Here is a 22,285-nt window from a genome sequence, read left to right as displayed (position 1 = left end):
CAAAGCAAGTGTGCAAGGTTTTAGCTGCACAGCTCCTGCTGACTTTAGTAAGGCCTATGACTAAACTTGTATTGGTACCATTTGCTAGATAGGTGTTCAACAGCCGTTTACTTGAGTGAAACTTTGCTAGTAGTTTAAATTACACAAATAAATTCTAATCAAGGCATTTCAGCTGAAAGAGACAATCACATCATGTCAGATTCATAGTCACTGTGAAGGACTGGGCATTATGATGGCTGCTACACATCAGGGGCTCTCTTATGAAAATTAGACCTACACTAGGTTTATATCTGATCTTCAGACAATCTGAATGGTAAATGGCACAATGTACATTAATTCTTTGACCTAATGTATGTGAAATTATTATTCAGTCACCTGAACATGTAGCTGCAGCATTATAATAGGAGACTAATACAGGCAGAGTGATCATGCAATTTCAGCAGGCAGAGGAAATGAAGGAACAGGGAAGGAGGCCAAACAAACTAGAGATGGCCCAAAGTGGGTCACTAGATCCAAACCTCTTTATTCTTTGGGATATTTGGATCCTGAACTGAATTTCATAGCTCAGGTCCCTCCAGAAAGTAAATTGCATGTAACCAAAAAGCCTATAAATATTTCTGTGTGGCATCGACATGACAGATAACTCAAAGATTCACAAATCTCATGGAATGACAAGGAAATCTTTTCTTAAGGATGAACTGTGCCTGAACAATTTCTCCAGCACATTAGGCTTCAAGATTAGACAGTGACGATGTTTTGTTTCATCTCTTTTTTTCTTGAACAAACATGTTTATTGTGAACAATATGGGAAAAAAACTCTCTCTCTTTCTATTTACATCTCCTTCCCTCCAACACTCTCCCAGAGAAATGGTCACACAGTGCAGAATCGTGTTCCAGAACTCAAGGGGTTTGTTTTGTTTTATTTTTGGATTTCACTGGCACTAATTCACTAATTCCAGTGACACAGAGCAGCTCCTAGTGTTCAGTTTGCCTTCCATGCCAGCTCTCCCATCTTTTGACTATTTATTGCATCATCTTATCATTCAAAGCCTGTGGGCACACTCCTGCCCTGTTGTCTGAAAGTGGGCATGGGCACTTTCAACACAGATTGCCATGAAGCTGTGTTGTGGGGTATCAGCCATGTGAGCATGGGAAGGATGTACATGAACATCAGTGCTGCTTGGTTCTATTTAGTTGGCAACTTTTATAGCCTGGTGCTATGGTCAGACAGTTTGTAAACAAGTATGGTGAGGAAGGAAGGAGAGGAAAATGATTTGTACACAACTGTCTGTGTTGTGTGCCTTGTGCAGCATGGAGCACATTGCTGGCACTTCAATAATAAACATAATAGATATTTAGAATACAGATAAAAATTCAGGTTGATGGAATTCTCTCATCATAATCCACAAAATCCATCGCTTCCTGTGAACAATTTACTGGTGAAGGCTAATAAATATACTTGGAACTACACAGGTGGAACTAATATTTGTGAGGTTTCCTTAAAGGATCAAAAATATTAAATAGATGGGGAGGAATCGCTGCACTCATTATTGAAATCCATGCTGTAAGCCACAATTCAGTGAGTCTTATGGGCACCACACAGAAGCAGCCATACTCAAATGAAATCACTGAAAGTTTATATTGTCAGAGCAGAAACCGTGTCCTTGGTTTTTGAACAGTGTCTAAAACAACAGGACCCCCACCCTGATTGAAGCCAATAGGCACAACTACAACATAAATTACAAATAAACATCCTGCCTTTGATACCTAATACAACAGAGGAAGGCCACCTCTCTTCTCTCTCTGCACAGACACAATAGTGCATATCCTCTGGTCCTGCTGAGCTGCATGAAGTGCAAGAATGGAGGAAGGAGACTGCATAGGTAGCTTTAGTTCACCCTTATGGACCCTCGATGGCTGGCATAAATTATAGCAGCCACAAAGATGCTTTAATTTAAATGAGGCTGCCCATAGCTTGAAGGGTTTATTTCTGCAACCTGGGAGCACTGGACGCAGGAATGCCCATGCCATACTCCCTCTATACTAGGAATCTTCGCTATCACTGGAGGCCAGGAAAGTGGACGGTGTCAGAGTTTCTAAGGCAGCTCTGCACAACTCAAAGATTTCCTTAAATTGGATCAATCTGGTCCAATGTATTTAGCCAATTCCTGCAAGTGATGAAATTATACATACTTTGAAGAGTGGGATTTGATTAATCATATATGACCAGAAAACATACCGCCTTGTGCTGTGATCCTGGAAGATTTCAGAAACTAAGCAGCACTGGGATGGATAGGGGACCTCCAAGGAAGAGCTCAATGCTGTTGGAAGTGGTGTTGCTGATTCAATAGGTGGTGCTCTTTCCTCTAGTTCAGTGCTGAGCCTAGAACCCAACATGGTGTTAAGGGGAACTGTGATGTTTTCACATAAGTTACAAAGTTTAGGTCTTCATCACTTGTGGTCAATTATGAGCCCATGGTTTGTGCATGATTTCAACATAGGCAAGAAGAATATAATTGCCCATGTCAGAATTTGATCTGCATAGTAACCCTCACTGGCAAAACCACATTCTGAGTTGAGCAATTACTTTCAGCCTATCTAAATTCTTGGCTGCAATTTCAACTGAATTCACTGTTTTTCTTCATATTTCTTCCTGCATTGCTGTGTTGTGTTTCTGTGCACTGTTAAACAGCTGTCACATTCCTACCCAGAGATGATTATATTTCGCTGGCAGGCTATTTACCAATATGTGCATATTCTTTACCTACTTCACAGCGGTGTTGGTTGTTTGTAAAACACAGAATCTTTGGCCACACACAGTAGTGTGAAGTCTAGCTATTTTAAAATTACTTTCCCCTTGAATCTTATGGAGCTAATATTGCTGTTCTCCAGTAGACAAGAGCCATGTGGAAATGAAAGATAGACATAAAATTTTAAGCAACCAACTATAATCTTCTGTTATCATTGAAGGGATGCAATTTCCACTAAGTATTGTCTTAAAAAAATGCTACAAACTAGTGATACTGCAATATGATTAAATGGAATTTTGAATTTATCATTCCACTATCTAAAAATGATCTGCGCACATCAACAGAGCTGAAGGCAAGGCATTGCTCCAGGATACACACGTGTGTGCTCCTGGCCTGCCTCTGCAGTGTGCAGTTTAAAGCTGTTGCTACATGTTGTCAAAGATGGTTAAACATTGCAGGAAGGAATTCTATAGAACCCTGATCAAACACTACTCAGTGAGAGGGAAACATTACATGTCTTTGTTTGACTGTCACTGATACATGACAATATGCCTTCTCTGGGTTTATTGGAAATAATATTAACTTTCATACTGATTTCTGTCTTTCAGTGCCATAAAATCACACGCACCCAAGCAGAAAAGCAGTAGAGCCATAAAACAGAATTCAGTTTTAAAGGTTCATCATATATTTATTTGTCTCAGCTACATGCTTTCAAATGTATATTGGCTTCTGTTTTCTACAGCTCCAGCATTCCCTCCACTCAGTGTTAGGAGGCTCTGTAAATGCAATCAACTAGTCTTGAAGAAGAAACACAGAGCGCATAAAGAAAATAGGATAATATCTCAGCTAGAGGGCTCCATATGTTGATGGCAATGCACAGTACACGGAGGAAAAAATAGGATTAGAATTGTTCTAAGTACCTATGAGCCACCCCGAGTACAAGGAAGGAAATAACATTTTCTAAATGTACAACATGATTCCAAAAGTGCAGGTGAAAAATCTTTATTTGAACATATGCAGAGGAAAAGCTGAGGTTGAGCTGAAATGAGAGCTATGCGCTATTTTAATTTAAAACTGCTACAATCCTGCCAGAAACTAGCATGCCTCACAAAAGGCCAAGTCTTGAGCACCCTCCCAATACAAAGTCCACAACCAGCAAAAGTGTAAATACCAGACTCATGTAAATAATAATGGCTGGTAATTCAGCAGCAGGTTTCCTTTCTAAAAAGTAATTACAAGATTTAGTTTAATGTTTCCATTACAGTGTGAATGGTTACTAGGGTTGAATTGATGTTGCCTAGTTATGTTTAGTTCTCTCCTTCAGTACAAGTGATTGGAAGAGAAAAGGCACAAAGGAAAGGATGCTCTCTTGTAAGACATGACATGTCACACTGTCATCTAATGAGTCTATGACATTAAACAAATCCCCAAAAGTTACACCTCTGTACTGAGGCACGATTCACCTGGGCAGTAATGAATCTGGCTTGCTTTTTGCTTGGCACTAGTTCAAGTGATGTTTGTAAATCATTGCCATGTTGCAGTCTAAGGATGAGCAAGGACTTCAGTGTAAATCTGTTCCAGTCTTGTGCTTTTGCTGACATTTTCTTTTTCATTCAACCCCAAAATGTATCAGCTTGTGTTTCTAGGCAGTAGAGGGAACTGTCACTCTCACACTGCAGTCAAAATATATCATCCTACTTAAACTGATTTCAAAAGCAACATGCCATTAAAAAAGAAGAAGAAGAAGATGAGAAGAAAGCAAATAAAGTAGTGGAACACCTGAAAAGAATAGATGTTTAATAAGAAAAAATAAAGTAACTGTGTTTCTTACATAACATGTTTCCAAACCTCTGATAAAATCACTGGGCCAAATCCTCAGTCAGATTTTACTGAGGACTAGTCTACATACAGCACTGCATCAGTGCAACTGCCCCATTCTAGCACTGGGTGAAGATATTACCTTTGCCAATGTGAGAGATTCTCCCATTGGTGTAGTTAATCCACCTCCCTGAGAGGCAGTAGCTATTTGGAGGGGAGAAGCCCTCCTGTTGACATAGCACGGTCTATAGTAGGAGTTTGATCAGTATAATCGCATTGCTGGCAGGTACCAATTAGGTCTGAAGTTTAGACCAAGTCTCAGTTTGACTATCCGGACACATCAGACTTATTAAAATAAATGTGATATATTGTATCCCACCACAAGAAATCATTATATTGCAAGAGAAGGATAATGCTAGTGGTTAAGTGCACAACTTGAATTCAGTCTGTCAAGAAAGACTTCTGCCTCCCCTGAATTTTTAAGTCATGTAATCTTTCAGTTTAATAATCCTTTAATATCTGTATGGCACCCCATAGAGTATCTCAGAAGTGAAGTACTTACATATACATGGGCTGTAGCTGTAAATGAGATGTCTTCTGTGGGCCTTGATAGCCGTAAGAGTCAAATCCACCTATGAAGTCAACTGAAAGAGGGGGAAATTGCTTCCATTAGAAACATCTTTTCAAAAATAATAGGCACTATCACACTGATTGCATTGGACAGACCTCCTAATAATCTATCTACTAAAATTAGAGTGATTAATTGTACATAGGGTAGGTGGCAGGTGAATGGGAGAAGAGAGGTAGTGTCTTCAGAGACAATGAGGGATTTATAAAATCCTTTTACACTATTGAGAATTATACATCACTCTTTTCTCAAGCAGACCACATGATTGGAATATAAAATTACATTTTATTTTGATACGACAAATGATGTAAATCATTTATTTGTTGGTATGGATGCAATGCTACTGACTGTGATTACTGTGTCAAGCTCACTGACATACTGTGGTTCAATGGTCTAGAGGAGAAAGGATATTGATCCTATTCTGTTTGAGAGACAGAAGTTTCTCTGATTCCCTGCTTTGACATTTGGGTTGAAATGCAGAGAGAGAGAGGCTGAGAACAATTTATCCGAGCATTGGAGAGGGCACTTCACAGTTCTAAAGATACTCCAAATATAATGGAGGTCTGTGAGTGGGGGTTAGTTTTTAACTCAAACACTGGCTATCTATGTTTATTTATTTTATAAAATCATATGCAGCAAAGGTGGGCAAATTCCAGCCCGGGAGCCAGATCCTGTCTGCAAGGTTAATCCCTGGCAGGCCCCCACCTCTATGTTTACCTGCGCCACTGCAGATATCAGACAATCAAAACTCTTTATGGCTGCAAATTGCTGTTCATGGCCAATGCGAGCGGCAGGAAGCGGCGAAGACTGGGATGCTGCTTCCCCCCACTTGCATTGGCCACAAACGGTGATCCATGGCCAATGAGAGCTGCAATTGTCCAACACCTGCAGAAATGTAGGTATACATAATGGTGGTGGCCTGCCAGGGTTAGCCCCTGTTTTTTATTGCCCACTCCTGATAGACAGTCACATTCAGTTCTGAGACTTCCAGTTTTCCATACTCAAATACTTTCTTTTATATGTAATATGAGGTCTTTGTGTCTCACATAACTGTAACCCACATATACATTTGGATGCTATCTTCATGCAATCTTCTAACCTACACATTGTACGCTAGAGAGGCATGAATAATTGGATCTACTTCTATAGGAGAGACTGAGAGATACCTACCCTCGAGTAGCCTATAGTCTGGTGTTTAGAACCTGCTCAAGAGCAGGAATTAGAATCTGCATTTTCCACATCTTAGGTGAGTGCCTCAACTATTGAGCTATTAGGTAAAAAGGGACAAGAAGTCCTGTAGCACCTTTTAGACTAACAGATGTATTGGAGCATAAGCTTTCGTGGGCAAAGACGAAGACGTGCATGCATCTGACGAAGTGGGTCTTTGCCCACGAAAGCTTATGCTCCAATACATGTGTTAGTCTAAAAGGTGCTACAGGACTCCTTGTCGCTTTTGCAGATCCAGACTAACACGGCCACCCCTCTGATAGGTAAAAAGGGAGCATCTCCCATCATTGTCATTTTGTTAATGTACCCTAAATTCTATTGTGTATCTTGCCTGAAAATTAAGAGAGATTTGACATTTAGATGACCCATTTGGATGTTTCCATTTTTTTGTTTTAATTAAATCAATTACCAAAATATATATGCATACATGAAATGATTTGACCCAAATCTGCATTTTTTCAGCAAAATAAGTTTCAGCTAAAAAATTTCACCTAGCTTGAGTGCAGGGATGGGCATTAAATGGCAGTGGTTTGCCAGGATTAACCTCTGGTGTGCCGCCCGTACTATATTTACCGGTACCTTCACAGACACTGGTAATTGCAGCTCCCCATGGCTGCAGAACACCATTCCTGGCCACTGGGAGCTGTGGGAAGTGGCATGGATCAGGACACCTTTTCCCACAGCTCCCCTTGGCCAGGAACAGTTATCCATCATCAACAGAAACTGCAATCACCCTCATCTGTGGAAGCACAGGTAAGTATAGTGGTGGTGGCGCACTAGGGCCTAACCCTGGCAAACCACTGCCATTTTATTGCACAGGCAGCTAACTCTGGTGGACCAGATCTGGCCCACAGACTGGTATTTGCTTACCCCTGCTCTAGTGTATACCACTTTGACTTTACTTATCAAAAGAGAAGCCAAACCTGCCAAGTTCAGATTTGGAACTCTGTTTACCTTAAATACTGAGATTCCCCTAAGCAAACTGTGATTCTGAAGGTATCTGCATGCACCAGAAAGTAACATACTACTCTCTAATTATATGACTGCAACAATAAAATTAGAGTTCACGTGTTATTCCTTTTATAATTCACAAATCTTTATTTGAGAGCTTTCACAGTGGACAGATTACATACGGCATTTCACAACACATTATTATGAAGAGCTTTTGCTCTAAGATAAACATTAACATATAATCATACTTACACATACACATATCTACTTTCCAAAAACTCTGAACTACTGTGTTCGTAGGGCCATACCCTTCCCTTTATCCACACAAGATCTGGGCATGAGGCCACCAGCTCTTAGAAAACTCCAATTAGTACAGAATACTGCAGTACATCTCCTTAGCAACACAGCCTACTGTGAACACATCAGGTCTGTCCTTTACTCTCTACTCTGGCTTCCCATAGAATATTGGGTCAAGTTCAAGGTCTTGAGACTTATCTTCAAGGTGCCCAATGGTCTGGGCCAGCATATCTAAAAGATCACCAAAAGCTCTAGGCTGAAGGCCTTTGTCAACAACTTTTTTCCTCTGGCACAATGGTGCTTTCATCCATAAGGGTAAAGCTCATCTTTACAAGAGACCGAACTTGCTTGGTGCTTGGCCCAAGAACTAAGGATTATTTCAAACCTCGCCATCTTCCACTTTAAGAACAAGGCAAAGTTCTTCACTTTTCCTTCTCTAACATAAACACATAATAGTATGTAATTAAAAAACAAAACCAAGCAATTATATACCCCCCTAGCCAACACTCAAATCCCTTTCAAAACAAAGACATACTACATTCACAATTCTTCTCAGGGATGCTCTGAGGAAGCTGTGTGGGGGCGATAGGCAAGGGCTGGGGAGTGGCTTGGCCTCGAACATTGGTGGATCTGGCCCTAGTGCTCTGAATATTGGTAGAGCGCTGGTACCACAGGCCCATACAACATGCCGCCTATGTTTGTGACATCATAGTTATTATCATAGGAAGAGACATAAGTAATGAACACAGGATTGAGATTTTAGGAGATGGTTGAACTCTTATTCAACACAGATATGGGTGACTCAGGTCTTTGCCGATACATCTTGTAGTGAATTGCCTTTGATATAAATGCTCTCTTTTTCAGCCTTGACCTTCTGAACAAAGAATTCAGAAAACAAGCAGTCTGGGCTAGATCATCCACTGGTATAAATCAGCATAGCTCCGCAAGCTTCAACAGAACAATGCCAATTTAAGTCAGCTGGGGGACTTGTCCCTCTGTATAGTGTGTGAGTGCTTTCAGAGGCATGTTGTTACATAAAATTTTACCTTGTAAGTAATGACAAAATTACTCTAATGTCACAGGCAGGAAAGCTTTGTTTTGAAGACACAAGAAGAAATATCCCAAAGGGAGTTTCTAGGTCCTTTTCCAGAAAGCTAAAGCAAAACATTCAGAAACAAATTCCCAGCAATAAAAGGAATTTGTATGGGGTCAGTAAAAAAAAAGTGTGCTTATTATTTCTGCATGGCAGTGTGTCCCTGTCTTTTGCTCTCTTGCACAAAGGAAACTCAGTGTATAAGCAGGCCAGAATACCAAGTGACATAAACAAGATGGGCCTGTAGAGCGAGCTCTGTTTTAAGCAGACATTAGAGACTCCCCACTTGTATATCCAGATGACGGTAGAGGAGAGAGTATGAGGTAGGGGAGAGAATATGACTGTGACCTTGTTAAAGCCTACAATGGCTCCTCACGTACCTGCAAGTGAACTGGGAAGTGTGTGCAGGGGTTAATGCAATATGAACTCTGCTGCAGAGAATGTCTATAATTTCTTTGCAGCACCTTCATTGTGGCAGCATTTCAGTGCTGCCAAGCCCGTGGTGCCTAGACTGTGCTAAAAGCTCCCTATGGATTTTGAGTGAGTTTCTCAAAGTATGCAAAATGCTGCCCTTTTTACTGGGCATTTTATCCTGGCTGTGCCTAAAAGGTCACTAAAAGTGTCATACCACTGATACATTCCTGGCAGCAGTAACATGAGATGAATAAAATAAGCCTCATTAGTTGAATCATTACAGATGTTTCAATTCCTAACCTTACCCATCAAACACATTTTTTGCCTACTATATTTTACTTTAATCTTGTATATCATCATTACAAAACTCAGGCCTTTAATCATGCTTTGCCTTCATAAACACACACACACAATCCTGCTTACATACCATCTCAACAGATGAAACATACTGGGAGGCTTGCTTGAACTCTGGAAGTGCTGCTATAATTTATTTCTAAACATTTAACAATGAAAATATCACTTTCATTTTGTGAGTCTGAATTTATTTCTTGACTCACTGATACTAACCTCCTCTTGGTCAGGAAGTCAAGTTTACAAAACTATCACCAACTCTTTCTAGGACATAACTGTGGAAGTCATGTAATTAAAATAGGTTATAGTTCAAAATAATGGGCCTATTTTCTATTAATACGCCCACCCAGGACCTGATCTTGCAGCCCTTGCACATAGTCAAAACTCCCACTGAAGTCAATGGAAGCTTTGAACACATCTCAGCCTGCAGGATGGGATTGTAAGTCTAAAGTTGGTATTCAGCTTCAGTTGCTGGAAATTTGCTGATATGCAAATGGACCTGAACAGAAGAGGCCTCATTCATATCAAAGAGCGAGGCGTCACTACCAAGACCAGCAGTGAGGAACAAAGAAATAGATAGATAAGTAGGCAGGAAAGAATGTGGCATAATGTAGCAAAATGATGCTCATGCAGAAAAAAAAGGAAGAATATTAAAAGAAAAAGAAATCAGGTGACTGGCCATCCTCCTCCAGAAAATAATACACATGGCTTCAGCAGAGCTATGGTATTTTCTACCAGTTTGGATCTGAGCCAAGATGTCTAACAAGCAGTTAGGACACTCACCTATAGAAATAACACTGACATTTTGGCACTCATCAAAATTTAGTAGGGACATAAAAATCAGTGCAAATTAAATATGAAAGGCTATGGACTCTTGAGAGGAAGAGAGGCCTTATCTATAAAGGAAGTTTGGGAAATAGCCATACACTTTATCATGTGCATGATCATTACACAAAATATTTCCACTGTACACACAATTCCCCTTGCAGAGAAACTATGAGAGAATGAACTCCACATTACAAACATCAAAGTCATGTTACTCAATGCTCTACTGCAAGGCTCTCTGGTTGGTAAGGTACGCAACTCCAGCTATGTAAATTATGTACCTAGAGTTAACGTATCTTAAATCCCTGTCCACACAGCATGAGGTCGATGGGAGTAAACACTCCCATCGGCTTCCCTTGCTTCTTGTGAGGAGTAGGAGTACCGGGGCTGATGGTACTCCTTTTCAGTTCATTCTAGCGGGTCTATACTACACCCGCTAAATCAAAGCCCAGAAGATCGACTGCAGCAGCATCAATCTTCTGAACAGAGTAGACGTTCTGAACAGAGTAGACAGAACAGATACATGGTGATGCTGGGGGTATAAGAATCTGTCTAGAATAGAATAAAATAGAATAGAATACTGGATATAGTTAAGAGCGGTGCAAAAATGCTGATTTTAACAAACCTTGACACAATTTAGAAACACTTAATGCACTGAAATTAGGGACAATTTTATTAAATTAGAAATTAAATCAGAACACCAGATGTCTGCTGTAAAAAAATAAAGAAAATCTTTAAACAAGTAGGAAGAGCTTTATGATCTTGTAGGCTATTACCACTGTCTGGCTTCCTGCCAAGCTGTTTTGTGACGGCACAATACTCCCTCTCTGACAAACCTACCTAGCCATACCTTTTGTAAACTGTGAGCATGGCTGTTGCACACTGTTCAGCAGATAGACTGATGTTTGTTCTAATACAAATTCTCAATAAAGTTTGTTTACAATGATAAACAAATGCCAGAGGTCTTTGTCCTGTGGACATAACAATTAAGATCCACAGACGAGAACAGTAGAAAAGTGGCAGCAACAAAGAGCACATGTGCCAGTTTGTGAAGCTGTGCCATTACCATTGAGACATTACAGCCAAAGACTGAAGGATTAGCAAAGGGAAACACTCTATCCAGATTTATCTGCTTTGGTTTTGATGGGCTCTCATCATTGCAATTCCATTCCCTTTCATACCAGTGGAAACTGTTCTCTTTGGCATTCCTTTCTGGTTGCTCATGAATTTCCAGGCTTCGCAGCAGCTCCTTATACCACTTAATGTGTTCTTTAAGATAATTTGGGGCCCTCTGTGAGCCCTGCTTATCCCTGGCCAGCTCTTCCCCCACTCCATCTGGTATAAGATATTGGGTCTCGGTAATGCATGGGCTAGCAAAATCAAATTGTCAAATGTAGTGCCAACAAGGTCCTTCCTCCATTCTGTTAAATGCCTCCACTTCAGTTACGATAATTTAAAAATATATTTTATTTTTTCCTTTTAAGTATATCTCAGACAGGCCTGGTCCTTCCAAGAGTTTCTATTTGCTTTCCAATCTTTGTGCATGTGAACATTTCCAAAGTGTCCTTGAGATAAAACATTTCTAAATTAGCTAAAGTCTCGACAGGTTTTGCCCAGTGCCAGCTGGAGGTAATGCAGGTTAAATAGGATCACCAAGGCAGTGATAAAAGGAGATCTTAGGAAGAATTTGCTATAGGCTAGCTAATTCCTAGGGCTAAGGTAGTGATAAGAAAAAGCAGACTGGGGCCACACTGCCACAGTCATTATTTGTAACACCTAGGAGCTGCAGTCATTGACCACGGTCCCATTGTGCTGGATGCTTTATATACATAGAAAAAAAAGTCACTGTCCAAAGATCTTACAATCTAAATATAAGACAAAAGACAACAGATGGATAGAGACACATGGGGGAGTACACAGAAACAATAGTGGTCAACTTGATGGGCTGTGTTCTCTGCACATCAACAGCATAACAGATGTCAAGTTTTTTGTAGGCCTTTCTGCAGAGAAATGTTTTAAGGAGGGTAGGAGGAGGATAATGAGTTTGTTTTGTGGATGTTTATGGGGAGTTCCTTCTAGGTGTGAGAGGCAGCAGGCAGAAAGCACAAACAGGGAAGACAGAGACTGGCATCATGGGCCAATCTGAGGCAGGAATTGATAACTCAGTAGCAAATGAGAAATGATATAATACAAATAAATAAGCATAATAAGAATTAATAAGTGGAACAAAAAGGAGAATTGGGCACTGAATGTGTGAAGACTAACAAAGCAAGGTTAATGAACAGCTATCCAAACATTTAAAAGGAAAGGGCAATAGTAATAAGAAATAAGAGGACCTTTGAGAGGTGACATACTAGTAGACTAGAGAAATTTAGCACAAATATACGTGTCAGAAAGAGTCTTGGAATTTCCAGGACATTATAAAAAGTTCAGTTTGACTCCTACAGTGGAGAAAACACTAAATTGGATGGAACAGGAGAATGCCAGACAGTGCAAGTGAGCAGACACACCTTGAAAGGTTGGCTCTATAGCTTTGGGTCCCCAAATAAGGGATTTTGGAGCTTGGTTGTTCATATCAAACCTATTTTAAAGAGTGCCAGATAAATGGTGACAATGCTTTTCAGCTGTACTTGTGTGGAGCAACTGTAACAAACTGTACATTGCATTAAGTTAATCATATATGGGCATTCTCAGTACGTAGTCCAGTGAAAGTAGGCACAAACTCCTATGTTACTAACCCAGGGTATGTCTACACTACCCTCCTAGTTCGAACTAGGAGGGTAATGTATGCATACCGCACTTGCTAATGAAGCCCGGGATTTGAATTTCCCGGGCTTCATTAGCATAAGCGGGGAGCCGCCATTTTTAAATCCCCGCTGCTTCGAACCCCGTGTAGCGCGGCTACACGGGGCTCGAACTAGGTAGTTCGGACTAGGGTCCTATTCCGAACTACCGGTACTCCTCGTGAAACGAGGTGTACCGGTAGTTCGGAATAGGCACCCTAGTCCGAACTACCTAGTTCGAGCCCCGTGTAGCCGCGCTACACGGGGTTCGAAGCAGCGGGGATTTAAAAATGGCGGCTCCCCGCTTATGCTAATGAAGCCCGGGAAATTCAAATCCCGGGCTTCATTAGCAAGTGCGGTATGCATACATTACCCCGCTAGTTCGAACTAGCGGGGTAGTGTAGACATACCCCCATTTCTGTTATGGACTTGATAAAGTTGTGCAGGGCATTGTTATCTTGATCTCCTGTCTTGAGTTTTTCCTCCAAGTATAATGACATCTGTGAGTAGCAGTGTAAGATTTTTGAAAGGGTTTGGGGGGTAAAATTCATTTCTCTTTATAGAAAGGAGATTAACTTTGCATGCTCCCTGCATCTTTTCCAGTGCAATTTGCTTCTAAGATGGCTTTCTATACTAGGGGAATCAATATAATATTTTAAGCATCCTTATTTTAAAACACTTTTCATTTAATAAGATTCAGCGATGGATGATGAATGAAAAAAATACAATAATGTAAGGCAGACACATCCCCTTGGCTACTGCGGTGCATTGATTTTATTAAACAGTGTTCCATCGTGATGAGCCACCAAAATGGAAATGTTACTTCCTTCAAGCACTAATGTTATGTTATTTAGATATTTTTTTTTGAAACTCAAGCTTGACAATCCCCACAGGAGGAGGTGAGGGATGTAGAGGAAGGGGAAGGCAAGACATAGAGGAAGAAGGGAAATTAACATCTCTGAAGCCAGAGACAGAACCATGTCCCCTCCCCCCCCCCGCATGATTTCATTTATTTATATATTTTGTTTCATACCACATCCCAGTCTCTTAGGGATTCCTTTAACATCAACTTCATTAGCTATGAAGGCAGCAATCCATAACCAATTTTCCTTTCATGTCAAGCTTGTTCACGTTTAAACCCAGCCCTTTTGTTGGAAACATTTGCAATTAATCCTGAAAACAAAGAAAATGCAAATCTTACAGACTACCCTAACCAACCCTTCTGATTCAAGGTCCTGACCACCATCTATTATACATTAAATGAATTGAAATTCCCACTTTGAACCTAACCTAATTTTCTAGTAATAATAGGCATGGATTCCCAGAAGCACTCTATGCATCTTGATAATAACATCCTAATTTCCTTTCCTGGTAAATGTTTTAAATAAGATTTTAGCACCAAAGGAAATTAACCTTTAAATTAATTGTAATTATAAAATGCCATCGCTGATTTTGTCTTTAGCCTAATTACTTGTTATTATTTAAATAAACTGCCCCTCCTCTGAGCTTTCAGTTCATTTCTCTTGCTGCAACACATGCCAGCTGATCATAGCTAAGGCAGCGTAATGTCTGTGTAGGTCCTGTAAATACCTGGATAGTTTCGTTCAATTTACATGTCAAACACATTTTTTTTAAAATTTTTCTATCTGCTATTTATATACCTCCTCCCAGCAGTTAATTCTGCTACCTAGTTGTTTCCAGTTTGTATTTTAGAACAAGTGGCCAGACCTTGTGGGATTCAGAGTGTTTACGTCTCACTGCTGGGGGGAATGAGATGGTATAAGCCAGCCTTTTCTGTTTTTATTAGAGGCCACTTACAAGGTTAGAACACAAGTGAAAGTAATGAAGTGGGAATTGGCTATTGTTACTTTCAAAAGGCTGATGCTGTATAGACTTCTCAGTAAGTTTCCTACATGCTCATTGCTCATAGTGGTGGTTTGCTTTCCCAAGCCAGCTTGTTGTAGGATGAAATGTGTCAGACAGTGCCATGGGATTTCTGAATCTTCATTCTGTGTGTGTTTGCATCAGCATCCTGACAGCAGAAAACAGCCCATTGCTCTCCACCATCCGCCCTCCCCCCGCTTTGGTTTTATGTAGCAGTCAGAGCACTAAACCAAACAAGTACTCAGAAAAGCTTCTAGCCAGGCTGTAAATTTGGGAGTTCACCTGTGTCAAAGGACTCTGGCAAATTTCAAACATATTTTTAGCCTCTCTGTCTTAGTTTGCTCATACACGACACACACAATTTGTTGAACAGGTGAGAAAACAGAGGTGTGTATGTGTGTGTGTGTGGTCTCATCTTTGTGTTTATAGCTGTATTTGTAACTGGTTTTTCAGAGCTTTTTTAATGCCTCAAAGAGCCATTTGTGGGGCCAAAATAATGCAAGAGTCGGGCTTCTCATGATATTTCATTTTTTAGGTGGTAGATTGCTTTTACATTACTCTGACCTGATAAAAGGCTCCCAGAGGCAGAAAATATAGACTCAAATATGAATACTGAGATAAACAGTCCTACTGAAGAGAGTACTGTTCTAAAAGGCACAGTTGCATCATAATAGCCTCAAAACTCCCAGTTCACACATATCTACCTTGTCTGTAATTTTGTTGATGGTGGCATGTTCTATTTCATAATGATTGGAAAACTATTTTTATGATCTTGCATAGCACCTCAAGCACTTATTTTATTATTACCTGCTAATTTAAATATGGGAAACAAATATGAGTAGGTTAAATAACTTTCCCAAGGTCACAAAGAAGTCTACATCAGTGCCAAAAATAGAAGATGGAAGTCCTGGCTCCCCATCCTGTGCATTATCCAGAGGATCACATCTCTTATAACTAACCAAATTAAAATCTCTTTCCCCCACAATGTGAAATCATCATGGCATATCTGTTCATGGCTGATATTCCAATGCACTGCATTCTTTAACATAACAAATCACATTGATTTATTGGTGTGGCAGATGGATTTGTAGTATCTGAGACACTGCATTTCGGAATATCTTCAGAGAATCAGGAAGTACCAGGAGGTTTGCAGAGAAGGGAGTGAAGAAATTAAAAAGGATTACTTAGAACTTATTTCTATGTCAAATATCCCCAGAATCCTGGCTCGATGGATAGTCAGCATGGAAATCTGTCATTTTTGCCTTGTATTTCACCTTGAAATAACAAAAGAGGGACCAAGTACTTAAAAGGTAGTAACATGAGTAGCCACAAGGTGAGTAGGCACAGTTTCCATGTTTTAGATTCACCCCTGCTAGTACAGGGTATCGAAGTGGGCTGTGCCCACGAAAGCTCATGATACCATCTACATGTTTTGTTAGTCTATAAAGTGCTACCAGACTATTTGTTGTTTTTCACTCTGGACAGGCAATAGTTATACTACTGCTTTCTTTGAGGGTGCATTACAAAGGGAGAAGTCAGCCTTTATTGGTAGCTCTGGCTGCACAGGCATTCTGGTGAGGGTGCTGTGTGGGGCTGCACTACATTTGCAATTTTCCAGCCATCTCAGTTGCACCTCCTCTCCACTTAGTGCTGCCCACCTCTGGGCTCAGCTGACCCCCTTGCTACTGCCTGTCTCCCAGCACAGGAGAGGTTGAGTCTGTTGAAAGTTGGTGCGGGGGCATTCCATTTAAGTAGCCATGTTCTGTGTTTAATTTCCTGCAGTATAAAAATCCCAGGAGGATGTTGTTTTATTGATGACATTCCTGGGTTTTTTTCACTAAGTATCTGAATATTTAATAACATTTTCAAAAATACGTTGACTGTTCTTTACAGAAGGCAGCTAACAGCAGATAGCAGGGAGCCAAACTGCTAGTGAGCAAAAGCACTTTCAGTGAACATTTCAAAGTATTAAAAATAGTTTGCAATCTAAAATGTAGCCCTAATAAGATTCCAGAAAACAAACGAGAAGCTCTGGTAAGTTTACAGCTGTTGAATGCTGCCAAGCAATGATAGCTGTTAACATTTTCATGGTTTTTAAAAAAATTGCTGCACTAATAATGCTAATGAAGTTAGAATGACAATTATTTCACCCTACCATTAGCAACAGGGCACATGAGAGGGGAGGAGCAATGAAAGACTCACTTGGGGATGATCCAGGCCCTCCCCTTTTTCCAGATGTATACCTTCAGGGAACTCCCTCCCCACTCAAGTGCATGGAGCAGGAGGCACGGCAGGCTCCAGAGACAACAGGGTCTTATTTAGCCACAGCCAAGTGTAGCATTAGCAAGGCAGGGGGCGAGGCACCTTCAGAGCCCTGAGACATTGGGGTTGACAATGGGTATTTATAACCATTAGAACTCTGAGTGTTCTCTTCTGTTTGCTGATTGGTTATTTGTCCCCGGTCTCCTTCCACCTGGCTCTTCTCCGGTCTCCCTGTTGCCAGCCTTCCTCCATCCCTCTTTCCCTTCCTTCCTTTTTTTCCCCATGCTCTCAGCCCCTCTTAACATTTTGCTTCACCACAACTGCTGTTCCCATTTTACCACAAATAAAAGAGAATATGATATTAACAAGAGGTGTAACCACTATAATGGCCTACATTAGGCAAGTTAAAAGCCAGAGCTTTTCCTTTTTGGCTACAATGCCCATCTCATTCTCTACTTTGCACCTACACCTAATTTCCTCCTCCCCCCAACTGAAAAAATGGCTATAGGGTTTTGTTGTTGTTGCTGTTGCTTTAAATTAGAAAAAAAATACTTGACCCCATTTTAAGTGACTTCTGACAATTGTTCTAACAGAACTGTTCTTTTTTATATCCTGTCCTTGCAGGGTTCATATTTCTATTATTCCTCCAATTTTATCTGGCACCACTTTCATGCTTGTGACACTCTTAGCAGGAGTCAAACAAAATCCTGAGATTACAGAGATTACTCTGAAGGCCTGGGAAACTTTGAAAAGACCTTACCTTCAGGCCAAAAGCCCTAGATTAAGTAAATGAGGTGTTCATCATAAGCTTGATCACTTGGCTTTTACATTGCTGTGAGCCTAAAATGCCTTTTCTGCCACCCAGCAAAGGGCACACCCAACAAATTCTTCTCAAAATATTCACACAAACAGTGTTTTGTAAGGTATCACATAAAAACTGCTGACATTCTGTTCATTGATGTCACTGTGTGATGTGTGTACACCTTGTATATAAAGAGCTATGTATGGGTTTTGGAAATGTGATCTTAAAATATGTTGTGAAGGCAGCTGATAAACAAGCCTGCCCTAGACAAAGGATCATGGATTTATCTGTCTGTTTAGATCAAGTGAACAGGAGAAGAGAAAATCACTTGAGCAGATTGAAAGCAAAATACAATAGACATACATTTGCATCTAAGGTAAACAAAGTGATCAAGCCAATCGAGAAAGAAAATTGACCACAGGATAAAGCAGGGACTACACCCTAAAGAGCAAGCAGAAGGTTTTTGGTCCTTTCTGGACTAACTTTTCAAGGAATTCTTCTGGACTGTAAGGGGAAAAAGGGGATTCCTTTGTTATACATCACCAACAGGGACAACACTCTGGGAATCCGTGAAAGGTGGATCCCCCTACCATGTGGGTTGAGGATGCTGAGAACTGAGTGTAGGTGAATAAGTGCCTGAGACCAGGATAGTAATCTGTCCAATCTTACCCACTAGAAAGTATGTTGTATTTTGTTTTAGTCATAACCATTTTCTGTGTCTTCTCTCTCTGCTTAGTATCACTAACATCTTTATTAATAAACTTATTCCTGCATTTACAAGAAAGGCAAACTGTGGCCATTGGGACCTGCGAGTTAAATGACTCTTCTGGCATTTAATCCCAATGAACCACATGTGGCCCGTGGGCCGGAGGTACCCCACCCCTGATATAAATAAATAAAGAATAGCCAGCCAACAGGAAGAAGATATAGCTCTATATAAAGATGCAACCCTTCCTCCTACTGATAGGCATGTAGGAACTGGCAGATATAGCAGAACCAAAGTCGTTATTTATCAGGGAATAAGCACAACTGAGGTCAGGTCTATACTCCTTGAGTTCCCTGTGTTTCTCTCTTGCAGCATGGGGGTGGAGAGCAAGGGCAGGCTATAAGAGGAGTAAAAGCATGGCTAGTGCATCTGCAGTGATTCAGATCAACAGACCGAACCACTCACATAAACTGGAGGTGCAGCTTTTCCAGGGTCTTGGATTACAGTGATAGCTGGGGAGTAACATTAGGGATAAAACCGTCTTCTCCTGAAACCATCCCCTTTTCTGGCTTGATGCACATGAGATGATCTGGCCCAGAGTATTTTGAAGAAGTTACACACAGAATCTATATTTAGAATATGAACACCAGGAGACGTGAAATCACAACAGCAACAGCAGACACTTAACTGGCCTGACGGGTCTGTTAAAGATATATGTATGGGGAAATGGAGGGGAGTGACTAGAAAACACAGTCATCCAGTAATTCAGAAATAAAAAAAATAAACCTAAGTACAGGTCGATGTGTGAGGTCCCACATCCTTGCCTAATGCTGAGGAGAGCATGGTACAAATCAGGGTGCCATGAAAAGGAAGAGAAAAACTCACTTTTGTATTACCCTAAACCTGGACCATATACCTAGGACTGGCCCCATAGTATAAATGGAGAATTTTCCTCAGCTTTGCTTTATGACCTCAGTTAACAGTGGTGTCGGAACAATGTTTAGGGTAGAGATTCTGAGCTGCAATCCTTCCAGCTTATCCCATCTTCATCCCGCATTGCCCCAACTGCGGGCCACAACCAGGGTGGCTGCAGCGCCCCAGGCACTGCGCCAATGAACATGGTCCAGGGGTCTGCAGAGGAGTTGCTAGGACTCCAGGCAGCAGCAGAGTCCCTGGTGGACAGGACCCTGGGCTGAAAACGGAGACCACTGGGCCAGTTGCCAGACCTCACATGCAGCAGGGTTGGTAGCCGGAACACGATGGAGTTGGTATCCAGGACTCTGGGCAGCAGCTGGGACCCTAGCCAAATCTGGGGGTGCTGTAGCACCTTCTGCACCTCTAATCTCCCACGCCTTTGTCAGTTAATAGCAAGAAAAGACCAATACCACAGATGGGGATCATTGTAGTCTATGGGCAGCTCAGACACACTCCCATTTTCTCCAGCTTTGCTTTATAAACTGGTCCCAGATAGAGGGGTAATGGAGAAGCCTCCATTCCATCTTTACTTACATGGGGCCATCCCTGCACTATGATGATGCTCCCAGAACTGAAAATCTGACTCTTTAGCCAGAATCTACTGGCTAAAGCTGATATACCTATCTGGAGAAAGGGGCCAATGGCATACAGTACATTAGCAAAGTTATAAAAAACCCAAAACAGGCAAGACACTGTCAAGAAAATCTTCTGAAAAGCATGGAACTCTTTTCCTAGAGATAGTTCTCACAACAATGAATGGAAAAATAGCATATTAGCTGTACAAGATTTGACAGAGAAATACCATTTTACAGAACACAGGAGAAACCATTTGAGTTTCACATAATGAGCCAAGTACCGATGTCCTTACTCAGTTTTTACTTGGATTTGGCCCAATGACATTACAGAAAACTGAACATGAATATAATCTCTTAGAAGACAAGGCAGAATGTTTTAAAATATTATTCCATTTTGGGGTGGTCTAATTTCCCTGTAGCTCTATTGCTACTCAACTCACCAAATTAGACAACAGGACCAATTCCATATGCCTAGACATTTCATTAAATGGCAGTACATCCATGATTTAGGCTTTCACATTGAATATGTTCAGAGCCCTTTTTATTAGTATTCCACTTGTACTACTTTAAAACAAAAGAAGGCTGTTATGATGAACCTCTTCTCTAGGACTTTGGAAATGAGACTTACTGAAAAGCTAAATCTCCATAATGGCTCACAGTGGCACTGAAAAACCAATAGATTAGAGTGTTCTAGCTATTTTCTGCACAGGAAAACATACAAAGGAAACCCCACCAGGTTTATCATTGCTCTCAATCAAATAAAAGCCTGTAAGCTTTCTTTTGGAAAACTAAGTCTCTAGGATTCATGTATATTTTATCAAAGTTACATGTGGTTCTGATATTTGTTTCCGAAACATTTCAATCCCAAAGTGCACTGAAATACTGCCATACCTCTTTTTTAAAAATCAAAGATAAAATAAATAATAAACAAGATTACATGGATCCATAATATCTCTTCATACTGAATTGGGCTCAATAGGTTTTATCGACACAAGTAAGCAAGAGAAACCTAAACATATGTTTTAAAAATTTCCAATACTTTTAATTGTACACTGGAACAGTGGGAACTAACAGAAACACAGTGTCACATCTCTTAAAGGAAGTTCCTGCAATGATCTAAAGCCAGTTCTTTCCAGAAGTGCTTTTATAATCCCTGGCAGTCAACACAGGAGAGATTGTACCCCCAGTGGTAGCCAATTATTATCACAGTAGTTAATAACAGTTTCAAAAAAAAGTATTGTTTACCCATTCTGGGGGTGTTTTGATTTGTTTTGCTTTAACAACATGTGGCGGAGGAAAAAAAAAGTTGTAAGTCCTGCTTTCGGAATACTAAAGACTTTTTTTAGAAGTTGCATTTCATTGCTACCTTGATTTACTAGATATTTACTGATATATCAAGTATGTGGGAAAGAAGGCATGCTCCTGACAACCCTCTAACAAAGTATTTAGGGTGACGCTTTGTCAGAGAGTGTCAGCAGAGTTAAGGATATTACAAAGAATTCATCTAGTATTAATAAAGCTTTAGTACTTACAGCTGTCTTCTTCTTCGGTAATACATTTCACAACATAACAGGCATAGATGAACCCTCCCAGCTGAAACAAAATGTAACAGTATTAATTATAATGCAAACACAATAATTGCTTTAAAAAACAAAAACCTTCCTAGGCTATGTGCTGCAGCATTGACTATTCTTTATGGGTATGAATATTGACTATTCTTTATGGGTACACTACAGCACTAATTCGAACTAACTTAATTCGAATTAGTTAATTCGAACTAGTGCATCTAGACTTAAAAACTAATTAGCGTTTTCCTAATTCGAACTAGCATGTCCACATTGAGTGGATCCTGAACCGAAGTTAAGGCTGGCAGGTGCTGGCAGGGCATCAGGTTAGGACTTACATGGAGCTGCTGCCTCAGGCTAGCCGAGGGCTGTGCTTAAA

General features: G+C 40.5%; 1 protein-coding gene across 5 annotated transcripts in view; it reads right to left on the bottom strand.

Annotated features, from left to right (window-relative positions):
* The window catches only part of NKAIN2 (sodium/potassium transporting ATPase interacting 2), a 762,798-nt gene that overhangs the window by 3,685 nt on the left and 736,828 nt on the right, over positions 1 to 22,285 (bottom strand). For 4 of the 5 annotated variants that reach the window (XM_006139449.4, XM_075924074.1, XM_014581721.3 and 1 more), the window contains 3 exons: positions 21,874 to 21,934; positions 5,131 to 5,212; positions 2,240 to 2,383 (listed from right to left, as the gene is read on the bottom strand). In XM_006139449.4, the coding sequence (XP_006139511.1) occupies positions 2,240 to 2,383; positions 5,131 to 5,212; positions 21,874 to 21,934 (287 nt within the window). The remainder of the gene's footprint in view (positions 1 to 2,239; positions 2,384 to 5,130; positions 5,213 to 21,873; positions 21,935 to 22,285) is intronic. The other variant, XM_014581722.3, reaches the window with a different exon arrangement.

The sequence above is a fragment of the Pelodiscus sinensis genome, chromosome 3 (genome assembly GCF_049634645.1).
Source record: "Pelodiscus sinensis isolate JC-2024 chromosome 3, ASM4963464v1, whole genome shotgun sequence".
NCBI lineage: Eukaryota > Metazoa > Chordata > Testudines > Trionychidae > Pelodiscus > Pelodiscus sinensis.
This window is presented reverse-complemented; position numbering and strand designations above follow the sequence as displayed.